Source organism: Ahaetulla prasina, chromosome 5 (genome assembly GCF_028640845.1).
Source record: "Ahaetulla prasina isolate Xishuangbanna chromosome 5, ASM2864084v1, whole genome shotgun sequence".
NCBI classification, from domain to species: Eukaryota; Metazoa; Chordata; class Lepidosauria; order Squamata; family Colubridae; genus Ahaetulla; species Ahaetulla prasina.
This window is the reverse complement of record NC_080543.1, coordinates 9,226,419-9,242,509: the sequence shown is the minus strand read 5'-3', so window position 1 is coordinate 9,242,509 and position 16,091 is coordinate 9,226,419. Positions and strand designations below refer to the sequence as shown.

At 46.2% G+C, this 16,091-nt stretch overlaps 1 protein-coding gene across 2 annotated transcripts in view; it reads left to right on the top strand.

Annotated features, from left to right (window-relative positions):
• DLG2 (discs large MAGUK scaffold protein 2) overlaps nt 1–16,091 on the top strand; it is a 1,438,267-nt gene that overhangs the window by 1,200,226 nt on the left and 221,950 nt on the right. For both annotated transcript variants that reach the window (XM_058186296.1, XM_058186297.1), the window contains 2 exons: nt 1,860–2,016; nt 13,384–13,486. In XM_058186296.1, the coding sequence (XP_058042279.1) occupies nt 1,860–2,016; nt 13,384–13,486 (260 nt within the window). The remainder of the gene's footprint in view (nt 1–1,859; nt 2,017–13,383; nt 13,487–16,091) is intronic.

Below are 16,091 nucleotides of genomic sequence, written 5' to 3'. Positions count from 1 at the left end.
GGGCGTCTGAGGGCGGTCTTGGTGATATTGTCTGGGATGAGTTTGACCCTGTGGCTCCCGAGGACATGGACAGGTTGCTGGGTAGATTGAATGCCACCACGTGTTTACTGGACCCGTGCCCTCCTGGCTGGTGCTGGCCACTCAGGAGGTGACACGAGGCTGGCTCCAGGGATTACGAGCGCTTCTTTGGTGGAGGAGTCTTCCGCCGCCTTGAAAGAGGCGGTGGTGAGGCCCTCCTCAAGAAGCCTTCCTGGACCCGGCTGTTTTAGGTAATTATCGTCTGTCTCCAACCTTCGCTTCGCGGCGAAGGTTGTAGAGAGTATGGTGGCATATCAGTTTCCCCTGCACCTGGAGGAAACTGTCTATCTAGACCCGTTCCAGTCCGGCTTCCGGCCCGGTTACAGCACTGAGACGGCTTTGGTCGCGTTGGTGGATGATCTCTGGAGGGCCAGGGATAGGGGTTGTTCCTCTGCCCTGGTCCTATTAGACCTCTCAGCGGCTTTTGATACCATCGACCATGGTATCCTGCTGCGCCGGCTGGAGGGATTGGGAGTGAGAGGCACCGTTTATCGGTGGTTCTCCTCCTATCTCTCCGACCGGACGCAGACGGTGTTGGCGGGGGGGCAGAGGTCGGCTCCGCGGCGCCTCACTTGTGGGGTGCCGCAGGGGTCGATTCTCTCGCCCCTTCTGTTCAACATCTACATGAAGCCGCTGGGTGAGATCATCAGTGGCTTCGGTGTGAGGTACCAGCTGTACGCTGATGACACCCAGCTGTACTTTTCCACACCGGGCCACCCCAATGAAGCTATCGAAGTGCTGTCCCGGTGTCTGGAAGCCGTACGGGTCTGGATGGGGAGAAACAGGCCCAAGCCCAATCCCTCCAAGACGGAGTGGTTGTGGATGCCGGCATCCCGGTACAGTCAGCTGAGTCCACGGCTGACTGTTGGGAGCGAGTCATTGGCCCCGATGGAGAGGGTGCGCAACTTGGGCGTTCTCCTGGATGAACGGCTGTCTTTGAAGACCACCTGACGGCCGTCTCCAGGAGAGCTTTCCACCAGGTTCGCCTGGTGCGCCAGCTGCGCCCCTTTCTAGACCGGGATGCCTTATGCACAGTCACTCACGCCCTTGTGACGCCTCGCCTGGATTACTGCAATGCTCTCACATGGGGCTCCCTTGAGGGGCATCCGGAGGCTTCAGTTAGTCCAGAATGCAGCTGCGCGGGTGATAGAGGAGCCCTCGTGGCTCCCACGTGACACCTATCCTGCGAGGCTGCACTGGCTACCTGTGGCCTTCCGGTGCGCTTCAAGGTGTTGGTGAACGTCTTCAAAGCGCTCCATGGCATAGGGCCGGGCTATCTACGGGACCGCCTGCTGCTACCGAATACCTCTCACCGACCCGTGCGCTCTCACAGAGAGGGACTCCTCAGGGTGCCGTCGGCGCGACAGTGTCGTCTGGCGGCGCCCAGGAAGGGCCTTCTCTGTGGGGGCTCCCGCCCTCTGGAACGAACTCCCCCCAGGACTCCGTCAACTTCCGGACCTCCGAACCTTTCGTCGCGAGCTTAAAACTCACCTATTCATCTGCGCTGGACTGGGTTAGTTTTTAAACTTATGGGTTTTTAATGGGTTTTATTCTAAATTTTAATCATGGCCAATTTAATAAGTTTTTTAATGATATTTTAATCGTATTTATATTGTATTATTTTGTATTTTTTATCAGGCTGTGAACCGCCCTGAGTCCTTCGGGAGAAGGGCGGTATAAAAATTTAAATAAATAAAATAAATAAATAAATAAATAAATATATAGTATTTTGCCTATTTTGTGGGTTGAGTAGGTAAGCAATTCTCTTTTTCTTTTCACAGGGAGCCTCGGAAGGTTGTCTTACACAAGGGCTCGACGGGGCTTGGTTTTAACATTGTAGGAGGAGAAGACAGGGAAGGCATCTTTGTCTCCTTCATCCTAGCAGGTGGGCCGGCTGACCTCAGTGGGGAACTGCAGCGGGGAGACCAGATTTTGTCTGTAAGTAATTACAAACTGTTTCTTCTTCTTTTCTTTTCTTTTTTTTTTTCTTTTCTTTTCTTTTCTTTTCTTCCTTCCTTGCCTGGTATGTGCCTACCACGTGTATGTACTGTATGTATATAGAAGTCTTGTATATAAACCACTGCTTGTAATGACAAAACCTCTGTGTCCTGTATTTTGCTCCTGGGTGGTCTCAAAATAGTAGTCATGTTGTAAACACTCTGACACTTTTCTTCCTTCCTTCCTTCCTTCCTTCCTTCCTTCCTTCCTTCCTTCCTTCCTTCCTTCCTTCCCTCCCTCCCTCCCTCTCCTTCCTTCCTTCCTTCCTTCCTTTCCTCCCTCCCTCTCCTTCCTTCCTTCCTTCCCTCCCTCCCTCTCCTTCCTTTCTTCCTTCCTTCCTTCCCTCTCTCCCTCCCTCCCTCCCTCTCCTTCCTTCCTTCCTTCCTTCCTTCCTTTCCTCCCTCCCTCTCCTTCCTTCCTTCCTTCCTTCCCTCCCTCTCCTTCCTTTCTTCCTTCCTTCCTTCCTTCCTTACTCCCTCCCCCTTCCTTCCTTCCTTCCTCCTCCTCTCCTTCCTTTCTTCCTTCCTTCCTTCCTCTCCTCCCTCCCTCCCTCCTCCTCTCCTTCCTTCCTTCCTTCCTTCCTTCTCCTCCTCTCCTTCCTTCCTTCCTTCCTTCCTCCCTCCTCCTTCCTTTCTTCCTTCCTCCCTCCTCTCTCCTCCCTCCCTCTCCTTCCTTCCTTCCTTCCCTCCGTCCTTCCTCCCTCCTTCCTCCCTTCCCTCCTTCCTTCTTTCCCTCCCTCCCTCTCTCCCTCCCTCCTTCCTTCCTTCCTCCCTCTCCTCCTTCCTTCCTTCCCTCCGTCCTTCCTCCCTCCTTCCTCCCTTCCTCCTCCCTCCTCTCCTCTCCTTCCTTCCTTCCTCCTCCTCCTCTCCTTCCTTCCTTCCCTCCCTCCCTCCCTCTCCTTCCTCTCTTCCTTCCTTCCTTCCTTCCTTCCTTCCCTCCCTCCCTCCCTCCCTCCCTCCCTCTCCTTCCTTCCCTCCCTCCCTCTCCTTCCTTCCTTCCTTCCTTCCTTCCTTCCTTCCTTCCTTGCTTGCTTGCTTTTCTTTTCTTTCTTGAGACTTCTAAGCCAAACATTTAATTCAGGAGTGTTTTTGTTCATATACTAGGAGTGTCAAACTCGATTTCGTTGAGGGCCACATCAGGGTTGTGTTTGACCTTGAGAGGTCGGGGGCGTGGCCAGGGTGGGCGTGGCGTCAGGGCACCTGTGGTGGCCGAGCACTCCGCCAGTGAAAACAGGCTCCCGAGCTCCATTTTCAGCTGCGACAGCCTCCTGTCAGCGAAAATGGAGCTTGGGGGGGGGGGCACTCGCAAGTGGTCCTTCCGAACTCCATTTTTTGCTGGCAGAGGCACTGCGGGCTAGTCCTTTGCTGTTTCTAGGGCGGCCCCACAGGAAAGCTCATAAGTGTGAAAAATTTCACACTTTTTTCCTCTTCTGTTGTAACGGTCACTAAATGAACTGTTGTAAAACAGTGGCTTTGTTGTGGCCTGTCAGTCGCCGGCCCCTCCAGCAGCCGAATCAGATGAGAAGGAGGCAGTGGGAGTCAGGATCAGCATCAAGGCAACCTGAGAACTCCAAGGGGGAAGAGGGAATAGAGTTGGCAGAGAAAGAGAGAGAGAGATGGAGGCGGAGCCTGGGCCGTCCGTCAGCCCCCAGATGGAGAGCCAACAGCCTCCATGTCTGGAGGTGGCTGATGAGGAAGAGGAGGAACAGCTGAGTCCAGTGCCTGATGTGCGGCTGCACAGAAGGCAGAGGAGAGGAGAGCAGTGGAAATCTATGGGCCGGTCCTTGGGACGGAAGAGCCACCGCTGCTAGCTTCAAGGTTTTGGTAATGATCTTTAAAGCGCTCCATGGCATAGGGCCGGGTTACTTACGGGACCGTCTGCTGCCTCCAAATGCCTCCCACCGGCCCGTGCGCTCTCACAGGGAGGGACTCCTCAGGGTGCCGTCAGCTAGGCAGTGCCGACTGGCGATGCCCAGGGGAAGGGCCTTTTCTGTGGGGGCTCCCACCCTCTGGAACGAGCTTCCCCCAGGACTTCGTCAACTTCCTGACCTTCGGACCTTCCGCTGCGAGCTTAAGACACATCTATTTATCTGCGCAGGACTGGACTAGATTTTTAAATTTTAATTGTTTAAATTTTAGATTTGGTTTTAAATTGGGTTTTATTATTTATATGTCTATTTTAAATATTTGGCCTATTTAATAAGTTTTTTAGATTAATGTTTTACTTTGTATATTTATGTTGTTTTTATATGGCTGTACACCGCCCTGAGTCCCTAGGGAGATAGGGCGGTATAAAAGTATGAATAAATAAATAAATAAATAAATAAATAAATAAATAAATAAATAAATAAATAAATAAATAAATAGCGAAAACCCACCCTAGCTCTGGGGTTAAAAGGCAGGAGGCAAAGATGAATAAATGTGGCAGACAACTATTCATCTCCCCTAGTGGATGCACTTGTTAGCCTGTGTTGAGAGAGAAACTTTCTGCCCGGGTTGCCAGAACTCCTAATAAAGGAATCTTTTGACTTCACTTCAGAGGGTTTGTCGTGTTTGGGGAGCTGGGTCAGAACAGGCTTTGAAGAGGATTCAGAATTAACATTCTATTATTCTCCTTCTTCACAAGACGCTGTTACCCTCCACTTGTTTTTGCAGCCTTTACCAGGGCTAAAACTGAACGAGTAAAGAACAAGTCTGCCATCTACTGTTAGCGACTCGCTTGCATTCCTCCCAGCTGTGACTTCAGACGTGGCTATCTCTTATGGTCATAATAAATTCATTTTATTTGCAATTCATTTTTTCCCCCAAGCTTGCCATGGATTATAAAGCAAGCCTTTTGGCTACATTTTGCGCATTTAGTCTCCGGGACATTACCATAATTGCTTGTTCGTTTGGAACACCGAGAGAGTGGAATTCAGAAATAAGGCTTCCTTGTTTTCAGGCACCTCGACAGTTTTCTGAATGTTAGGTCTCCAATTTTTTTCTCTCTCTTCCTCTTTCTTCCTCTCAAAGATGGGCAAAAACAAACAAACAATGGCCAGTGGTGAGTCTCATTAGGTAGTTAAGTATGTATTAGTTTGTCAAACATGTACAAGATAGCAGATATAAATATGAACATGAACGAAGAAAATGAATACAAATGTTGTGACTCCAGCCCCCGAACCTGGCCCCATGCCCGACAGTGACTCCGAGAGTGAGGGGGAAGGGCCGGTAAGGCTTACCTTGGGAGCACCAATTCCTTTGGCCCAGCTCCAGGAGCCAGAACCAGGCCAGTCGGAGGATGTAATGAGGCCGACATCCCCTGATTCCTCCCTTCCTCAGGCTATGCCTTCAGACCCAGCTGACAATAAATATAATCAAGCTTGGATCGACCCGCGCTTCATAAGATTAGAGAGGCGGCGTCATCAAAGGGAAGGGTGGGGCAGGAGCCCCACCCCACAGGATATATAAGGAGTTTTGGGACTACTCTCACTCCACGGGAAGCAAACGTTTAGCTGAACCGTTTCAAAAAGAGCTGAAAGTCTTGCTACGTGAGTCATTTGTTTGAACTTTGGCAGGCAGCTGCGATTTCTCTGCCAGGACTGATAAGAGCCGTGAATCCACTGGCTGAAGGCCAGCTCGTTAATCCGAAGTGGAGAAGGAGACAGAACAACAAATAAATGAGGACAGTAAGACAGGGATGGTAGGCAAGCAGGTGGGCTTATGCATGCCCCCTTTACGGACCTCGTAGGAATGGGGTGAGGTCCACGGTAGACAGTTTAAGGTTGAAGCTGTGGGGGTTTGAGGACATAACAACGGAGTCGGGTAGTGCGTTCCAGGCGTTGACCACTCTGTTGCTGAAGTGGTATTTTCGGCAATCGAGTTTGGAGCAATTTACCTTGAGTTGGTATCTATTGTTTGCCTGTGTATTATTGAGATTGAAACTGAAGATGTCATTGACAGGTAGGATGTTGTAGCAGATAATTTGGTTGTCACAAGGTTTTAAACTGTCAAAAATGAAAGACCAGATTTGTTGCTGAGCAAGGCAGTTGTTAAGTGATAGCAGTTTTCCAGTATTTGAGAGGTTGCCACAAAGAAGGAGAGGGGGTCAACTCAGGGGTGAAATCCAGCAGGTTCTGACAGGTTCTGGAGAACCGGTAGTGGAAATTTTGAGTATTTCGGAGAACCGGCAAATACCACCTCTGGCTGGCCCCAGAGTGGGGTGGGAATGGAGGTTTTGTAATATCCTTCCCCCAGAAGTGGGGAGGGAATGGGGATTTTGCAGTATCCTTCCCCTGGAGTGGGGTGGGAATGGAGATTTTGCAATATCCCAAATAAAAAAAATCCCAAATAAGGAGGAATTTTCTGACAGTGAGAACAATCAACCCATGGAACAGAAGTTGCCTTCGGAAGTTGTGGGAGTTTTATCACTGGAGGCTTTCAAGAAGAGACTGGACTGCCATCTGTCAGAAATGGTGTAGGGTCTCCTGGTTGGGCAGGGGGGTTGGACTAGATGATCTACAAGGTCCCTTCCAACTCTGTTCATCAAATTCGATCAAGTACATGAGAGTAACGCATGCAGCAGTGTGGTTTAAATGTCCATCAAGAAACTATCAGCAGGTTGCACAATGAAATACCGTCAATGAATCCGTCGGGAAGCTGGTTTGCAGAACAAAGTAGTGGAAGATTCCTGCAGTTTGCACACCGCAGGTGCTCATACGTGATGAATGAATCAATTATCGCATTCCTGCCAGGAATCTATTCATTTAACGTACTTCAGGAGATCCCTTAGGGATAACTTCTCATATGCCAGGAGGCTTCACGTCTATTTATCCTTAGAACTAAGAGGTCACACTAACTCCTTCTTGCAGCACTCATCCACATCCTAAATTGCATTAGGTTTATCAGTGAAAAAAGCATCGATATTATATTACAAAGTTCCATTGGGAGCATGGATTCTGAAGGCTAAGGGCTGTATTACACCTTCCGGTGCCTGTATTGAGTTGCTGACAAACTGCAGGTTTAATCAGGACCATGGGAAATTAATTAATAGGACCCTGGGAAATTTAAGTTACAACAATTAACCAGTGGAACGACTTGCCTCCAGAAGTTGTGAATTCTCCAACACTGGACGTTTGTCTGAAGTGGTGTAGGTTTTCCTGCCTGAGCAGGGGGTTGGACTAGAAGACCTCCAAGGTCCCTTCCAACTCTGCTATTCTATTCTATTCTATTCTATTCTATTCTATTCTATTCTATTCTATTCTATTCTATTCTATTCTATTCTATTCTAATTCCATTCCATTCCATTCCATTCCATTCCATCTTCTCTTCTCTTCTCTTCTCTTCTCTTCTCTTCTCTTCTCTTCTCTTCTCTTCTCTTCTCTTCTCTTCTCTTCTCTTCTCTTCCCTTCCATATTCTATTCTATTCTATTCTATTCTATTCTATTCTATTCTATTCTATTCTATTCTATTCTATTCTATTCTATTCTATTCTATTCCATTCCATTCCATTCCATTCCATCTTCTCTTCTCTTCTCTTCTCTTCTCTTCTCTTCTCTTCCCTTCCCTTCCCTTCCCTTCCCTTCCCTTCCCTTCCCTTCCCTTCCCTTCCCTTCCATATTCTATTCTATTCTATTCTATTCCATTCCATTCCATTCTATTCTATTCTAGGAGAGAACCAACCTGGAACTAAGGAGAAATTTCTTGACAGTTAGAAGAATTAATCAGTGGAACGACATGCCTCCAGAAGTTGTAGATGCTCCAACATTGGAGGTTTTTAAGAAGACATTGGACAACCATTTATCTGAAATAGTATAGGGTTTCCTACCTGAGCAGGAAGTTGGATTAGAAGACCTCCAAGGTCCCTCCCAATTCTGTTCTGTTCTGTTCTGCTCTGTTCTGCTCTGCTCTGCTCTGCTCTGCTCTGTTCTATTCTGTTCTAAGAGGTCACACTAATTCCTTCTTTTTGCAGCACTCAACTATATCCTAAACTGCATTAGATTTATCAAGGGGGGGAAAAAAGCATCAACATTACATTTACAAAATTTCATCATGAGCATGCAGTCTGAAGGTCAAGGGCTATATTACCCCCTCCAGGACCTGCACGAGTTGCTGCCAAACTGCGGGTTTAATCAGGACCATGGGAAATTACGAAATAATCAGGAGAAGCCATCTACCTCATTCGTTTCACTGGTAATCAAGTTTTGTTTTGCGGTGACCTGTTTATTTTGCTATTTGGAGAGACGTAGACTCCTCGCGTGCTGGTTAAAGGCCAATTCTAGCCTTAAAAACAGGTTGCACGTCACTGGAACGCATGTACATTTGGCACACATCCTCATTGGCATGAAAATTCAGGACCGCACATTGAGTTCCAGTGTAGCTGATTGATTGCTTACACAAGAATCTAGTCCATTTATAACAGACCGACAAAACTGGAAGGGAACGTGGAGGTCTTCTAGTCCAACCCCCTGCTCAAGCAGGAGACCCTATATCAGGGGTCTCCAACCTTGGCAACTTTAAGACTTGTGGACTTCAGCTCCCAGAATACTGGAAGTTTTTTTTTTCCCCTTTACTTTTTTTTTATTTCTTTTTTATTTCTTTTTGTCACAACAGTATACACAAACAATTGCCATAGATAAAACAACATATCTTGAAGAAGAAAAATATATATAAGTAAAAAAATATGCATCAATAATATTAATTTGATATAATGAAGGGAACAATAGGACAGGAACGGTAGGCACTATTGTGCTCTTATGCACACTCCTTATAGTCCTCTTAGGAATGGGGTGAGGTCAATAGTAGACAGTTTTTAATTGAAGATTTTGGGATTTTGAGTAGAGACTATGGAGTCAGGTAATGAGTTCCAACCATTAACAACTCTGTTACAGAAGTCATATTTTCTGCAATCAAGTTTGAAGCGGTTGACATTTAGCTTGAATCTATTTTTTGCTCTTGTAATATTGCGATTGAAGCTGAAGTAGTCTTTTATGGGAAGGATATTGCAATAGATGATTTTGTGTGTTAAACACAGGTCATGTCGGAGTCGACGGAGTTGTAAGTTTTCTAATCCCAGGATTTCAAGTCTGTTGGTATAAGGTATTTTGTTGTTTTTGGAGGAGTGAAGAACTCTTCTAGTAAAATATTTCTGGACTCGTTCTATTGTATTTATGTCAGAGATGTGGTATGGGTTCCAGACGGATGAGCTGTATTCAAGAATAGGTCTGGCAAATGTTTTGTATGCTCTAGTTAGTAGTGTAGAGTTTTTAGAAAAGAAGCTGCGTAAAATTAGGTTTACAAAGTTGCCAAGGTTGGAGACCCCTGCCCTATACCGTTCCAGACAAGTGGCTGTCCAGTCTCTTCTTCAAAACCTCCAGTAATGGAGCACCCACAACTTCTGAAAGCAACTCACTCTATTGATTAATTTGTTCTGTCATGTAATTTCTCCTCAGTTCTAGCTTGGGTCTCTCCTTGATAGTTAAGTTTCCGTGATTAAATTAATGGTCCACACTAAAGTGGCGCTAGATGTGAATTAACATCTCAATTCAAGAGGGATTGGACGTAGACTGTTTGTGAGAATGTAACGATTCCAAACTGATTTCTTTCTTGACTCCACCGCCCTGCCTCCTGACTCTGCTTCTCCTTCTCCTACACTGAACATTTCCAGGGAGGGAGAGGGAGGCCGATTGCCTTGTCAAAAGATAAAAGATGCAAAAATAGCCAACAGAGAGTCCATTTCTATTAGTAACCACACCTTCAGAGGAGAGTCAAGTACCGTATGTGTGCAGAGTGTGGTTCAATCAAAAAAGACTCCAAAATTCTAAGTTCTGGAAACCTTGAAGTCAAATGTTCCTCCTTCAGGACCATGGACAGCTGCATAATATAGATAGTTCTTGGGTTATAACAGCGATTGAGACCCGAATTTGCATCACTAGGCAGCCGTGCAGCCATAAAGCTGCTGTCACAGGACCGTTTTGCTCAGCAATGTGAATTCCAACCGTCCTGGTTGCCATCAGGAAGTTGTAAGTTGTGAAGCAAGGACTTGACAGGCTCACAATGTGAGACAAGGCAAGACTATCCCGTAAGCGGGTCAGTGAGGTAAGAGCAGTGGTGGGATGCAACCAGTTTAACGACCGGTTCTGGGAGCGCGCACTGCACACGCGCGCCTAACACGCTTCCACGGAGCGTTCAAAATTCAGCTATTTGAAGCTCAGCTGCTTACCTTCTAAGGCAGCCCCGGTAAGTAGAACAGCGGAGGCGCAGAAATCAGCTGTGCCACACACGAATCAGCTGAGCCAGGAAGAAGGAAATATAGGACAGGATAGGGTGAGGCCAGCTGATTGTCGGAACTACCGGTTCGCCCGAACCGGCAGCAGTCCACCACTGGGTAAGAGCTGTGGGTGGGTGGGTGGGCAGGTGCTGTGAGCAGGAGTTAGAGAACTGTGGGCAGGTGCTATAAAGGCAGCTAAGATAGGTGGGTGAAAAAATAGCTTGAAGGGGAGCACGTTGCGATTTCCTGCTGGCTTCCCCACTGACTTTGCTTATGGGAAGTCAGCAGGGAAGGCCGCCAATGGTGATCTTGTGACCGTGGGATGCTGCAACCATCCTAATTGCAACCCAGTTGCCAAGAGCCTCAACGGCAATCGTGTGGCCATTGGGATGCTGTGACAGCTGCAACTTTGTGCATCCATTGTTCAGCACCATTGTAGTTTTGAGCAGTGGCTGAGTGAGCATTGTAACCTGGGTTCTATGTGTATTGGCTATTGCTTTAACGAGGGAGATATGGCTGAATTCGTGGGAGCCTTTAGTGCTGAATTATCTGGGGGAGGGGCTAAGATGGAGGGTGTGGCATCTCGACCAAGCCTTATCCCCTTTGCATATACATACAAGTGTATAATTGACAGGCCTTTGATTGTGATACCATACCCTCCGTCTTTCAGATTTTGGCGTATTCTTTGAAGGCACTGTTTGGTGCAAGACTCAATTAGAAGTAGTCCTCAACTTATGACCTCAATCGGGGCTATAAAATTCATTGTTAAAACAGGAGCTATGATAGTATTTGCCAAAAATTGGAAAAATGAAAGACTTCCATTGCAAGATGGTATATAAATTAAATAAATAAATAAATAAATAAATAAATAAATAAATAAATAAATAAATAAATAAATAAATAAATAAATAAATAAGATGAAGTTATTATGAAAATGTTGGAATGTGCAGAAATGAGTACATTGACACTAGAAATTAGAGAACAGGAAGAGAAACAATTCTATAAAATATGGAATCTCTTTTACCAGTGGTTAGAGAGATATGTTAAAGAGACTTAAGTAAGATTGTATAATGAAAATGTTAAATTATATAATGGAGTTTAGGGAATGAGATTGGAGATGCTTAACATTAAATTAAGAAAGCTGATTAGAATAGAATGAAATGTTATTTTTAATGGAGATTAATTGATTAAAATGTTGAGAGAGATATTATATTGGGAAAAAAAATAAGATTGATAAATTAGTTGTAATGAACATGGTGATCTGCACAAAGACTGATGACCAACCCACCGACGCAACATATTTGGATTGAAGATTGTTTTATGTATGTGTGTGTGTAAAAAATAAAAAAGTTTTTATAATTAAAAAAAAATCATCGTTAAGCAGTACAGTCATTAAGCGTGACATCACATGATCACACACCATGTTATTACCATTTTTGATGTGGTCGTTAAGCAAATCGCTTTGATTGTTAAACAAATCACATAGTCATTAAGTGAATCGTGCAGCCGTTAAGCAAATCCAGCTACCTCCGTTGACTTGACCTATCAGAAGCTGGCAGAGAGGATCACAAACCGTGATCGCACAACCCCAAGAGTCTGCAGTGCCTGTAAATGCACGCCAGTTGCCATTGCCCTAATTGTGATAACACAAAGAGGGTACGAAGGTCATAACTTTGAGGACAGGTTGAGGACGGATCTTTTTCAGTTCGGTCATACGTTCAGAGATTCGTTAAGTGAATGGTCGTAAGTCAAGAACTATGTATAATCATTAGGAGCCGTGGTGGCACAGTGGTTAGAGTGCAGTACTCCAGGCTACTTCTGCTGACTGCCGGCTGTCTGAAATTTGGCAGTTCGACTCTCACCAGGAACAAGGTTGACTCAGCCTTTCATCCTTCCGAGGTTGGTAAAATGAGGACCCACATTGTTGGGGGCAAGAGACTGACTCAGTAAACCACTTAGAGAGGGCAGTAAAGCACTGTGAAGCGGTATAGAAGTCTAAGTGCTATTGCTAAGTGCTATTGCTATAATAGGTTTTACTCCGTATCCTTTACGCTTTCCCTTAAATTCCACAAGGTGGCAGCATAGGATTGATAACTCATAGAGTTTGGGCAAGCCTTAATAACTTAAGAGAACGTTTTAATATAACTCAATTGAAAAACAATTTGGGATGTTATTCCTTCACACGGAGTAAGGGGACGGCTGCAAGGATGGTACTCGCAAAACACTGGAAAGAAAAAGGGGTGCCGACAGTTGAAGAACGGATTTTGAAATTGACTGAATTAGCAGAGCTGGTGAAATTAACTGCTTGGATTAGAGATAATGGGCTAGACTGCTATATATAGTAAGAACCTGGAAACCGTTTGTGGACTTTCTACGTTCTAAATATAATAACAAATGGATAACAGAGGGATTTTGTTCCGATCTAGTTCCCCAAACAAGACAAACCCTCTGTAGTTAAATCAAAGATTCCTTTATTAGGAGCGCCAGTAGCCCCGGGAAAAAGTTTCTCTCTCACAGCAGGCTAACAATGTCCGGCCGGGAGATGAATAGCTGTCTGCCACATCTATTCATCTCCGCTCCCTGCCTTTTATCCCCAGAGCTAGGGTGGGGCTTCGCTAGCAGCGGTGGCTCTTCCTTCCCAAGGACCGGCCCATAGATTTCCACTGCTCTCCTCTCCTCTGCCTTCTGCGCAGCCGCGTGTCAGGCACTGGACCCAGCTGTTCCTCCTCTTCCTCATCAGACCTGGGGGATGTTGACTCTGCATCTGAGGGCTGATGGACAGCCCAGGCTCCGCCTCCCCCCCCCCTCTCTCTCTGTGTGTCTCTGCCAGCTCCATTCCCTCTTCCCCCTCGGAGCTCTCAGATTGTCTGGATGCTGACCTTGACTCCCACGTCTCTCCTCCACCTCCTCTGATTTGGCTGTTGGAGGGGCCAGCGGCCAACAGGCCACAACAGATTTGAAGATGAGTGTCATGTTTAGGGAACGAAAACATGCTTCTCAGATGAGCTCCATACTTGGAGGATGTTACATGCCGTTTTTCTTTCCTCTTTCCCCTTGCAGGTCAACGGGATTGATCTTCGTGGTGCTACACATGAACAAGCGGCCGCAGCCCTGAAAGGAGCAGGCCAGGTGGTGACCATTATAGCACAATACCAGCCTGAAGGTAGGCTAAGACCCACTTGCCGAAATGCAAGTCTTTGGGAGGAGGAAAGCGGGGCACGGAAAAGTCATCTTTTCAAAGGCCAAACCCTGTTTGCTTCAACGGGATCTCTGCTTTCCTCCTTCATATTGTCTGCTGGCTTTGAAAGCTTTTCCGGGAAGGAATTAAGTTATTAATGCTAGGGGAGGAATTACGGCTTGTCTGTCAGTGATCGTGTTTCATAAGGTTTCAGTCAACAGATAGCCCAGGGGTGTCAAACTTGATTTCACTGAGAGCCGCGTCAGGGTTGTGTTTGACCTCGAGGGGGTCGGGAGTGGGGGAACTGGCCAGGGTGGGGAGGGCCAGCTTGATGTCACTCGTGTTGGAGGCGCCTGTGTGTGGCCCGAGCGCTTTGCCAGTGAAAACGGGCTCCCAAGCCCCGTTTTCGGCTCCGACAGCCTCCTGCAGCTCTCTGCTAGTGAAAACGTCCATGCTCCATTTTCACTGGCAGAGGCAACGTGGGCCGGTCCTTCACTGTTTTCAGGGTGTCAGGGATCTAAGCCCCCCACAGGCCGGATTCGGCCCATGGGGCTTGAGTTTGACACCCCTGGAATAGCCGAACCAAATTATCGGACAGAGTTATTTTGAGAATTATTTCCGTCTTTTCCTTTCCTTTTCTGTTGGGTTGCTGTTCTGTTTTCGTCCCACGCTTTCCAGCAATCGGGAATCAAACCCTTGGGAAAAATACAACAATGAAGGTAGCCTTCGACTTATGACCGCAATTTGTTTTTGTTTTAAACGTTTCGCTTCTCATCCAAGAAGCTGAACTGAAGAAGCTTCTTGGGATGAGAAGCAAAACGTTTTCAAAACCAAGAAAAGGAAGAAAAAAAAACCAAGAACGTCCAATTGCTTTTTTGGAAGACGTACCTTTGGGTAGCTATTATAAAGGCAGCCAAATCAGCACCACGGACAGCAGCTTCTTCTGGTTTCATTGCATTGGCTGATGCTGTAGTGTAGTCACTCAGCTGGAATTGATGCTAATTTAAAACTCTGCAAACGTGATCCGCTATAATTTGCATTCAATGTCTGAGGGTTCAGGTGAAGTTTTGACCTATCTACAAAGATTAGATTCCCAGGTTTTTCAACACAGAACATGAAGCTTTTGGCCTGCTTCTGGAAGTAGTGATATAGGGTCTCCTATGTGAGGAGGGAGGGACGCGGTGGCTCAGGGGCTAGGACATTGAGCTTGTCGATCGAAAGCTCGGCAGCTCAGCGGTTCGAATCCCTAGTGCTGCCGTGTAACGGGGTGAACTCCTGTTACTTTTCCCAGCTTCTGCCAACCTAGCAGTTTCGAAAGCACATAAAAATGCAAGTAGAAAAAAATAGGGACCACTTTTGGTGGGAAGGTAACAGCGTTCCGTGCACCTTTGGTGTTGAGTCATGCCGGCCACATGACCACGGAGACGTCTTCGGACAGCGCTGGCTCTTCAGCTTTGAAATGGAGATGAGCACCGCCCCCTAGAGTCGGCAACGACTAGCACATATGTGCGAGGGAAACCTTTACCTTTTATGTGAGGAGGGGGTTGGACTAGAAGTCCTCTAAGGTCCCTTCCAACTCTGTTTTTTCTTATTCTATTCTGTATTCTGTAACATTAGAATTCTCTTCTTCAGTTTCTTATTTACGACAGTATTCTAGTCTCCCGGGCTACTGTAACTCGCTGATGTCTTTAGTTATTATCTGTCTCTTTGTACGCTGATAGCAGTAAGACATGTATGTTTACGTCTGTTCCCTCTAGCAATATCAGGATATTCTTTCTTTTGCATACAGAAGATTAAAAACTCAAGGGGGAGGGGGTCAATCCATCTAGCAAACTTTCATTTGAAAACTGTCCCCGTGCATGGCTCTATTAGTGTCTCAAGGAATAAATCACAAAAAGATTCAAGCCTCTGACTAACTTTGACTTGTGTAAAGTAGTAAATCGTCAAGTGCAAACAAGCAAGGAAAATTATTTAGGACACGGAGCGGTTGAACCTGCTGATGTGTCACATCATCTTAAAAGCACGGATGGTGGTAGGCACTATTTTATTTCAGGAGGGGATTAGGTTTCAGAGAGTCTGTCTCTGTCCATGATTTATATTTTAGGTATCCATGTTTTAGTTAGCGAAGTACTGTAATTGCAGTTTTAAATTTATAAGGCCACCTCTTTAGTCAAAGGCATCTCTGATGTATTATTCAAACCTGTCCAGATCTAAAGCAAACAAAATAAACAGAAAAAGGACGTTGCCGAACACAGAAAACACACATCATAGCTAAAACAAGCCATGATCATGACCTAAGCCAGAGTTTTGAGGAAAAGCCAAGTTTTAAACAAACTTCTAAGGGATGGTGTCAGGTTTCAAGAACCAAGCATGACGCGGAGTTCCTTAAGATTACTTTCTTTACCTATAGACAGAATCTTGCCTGATTTAAGCAACTATTTGCCTAAATTGAGATATACTCTGAGAACAGCTAGGAAGGAGTCATAGAACCTAGAACAGGGGTCTGCAACCTTAAACACTCAAAGAGCCATTTGGACCCATTTCCCACAGAAAAGAAAACATCGGGAGCCACAAAACCCTTCCCGTGCCC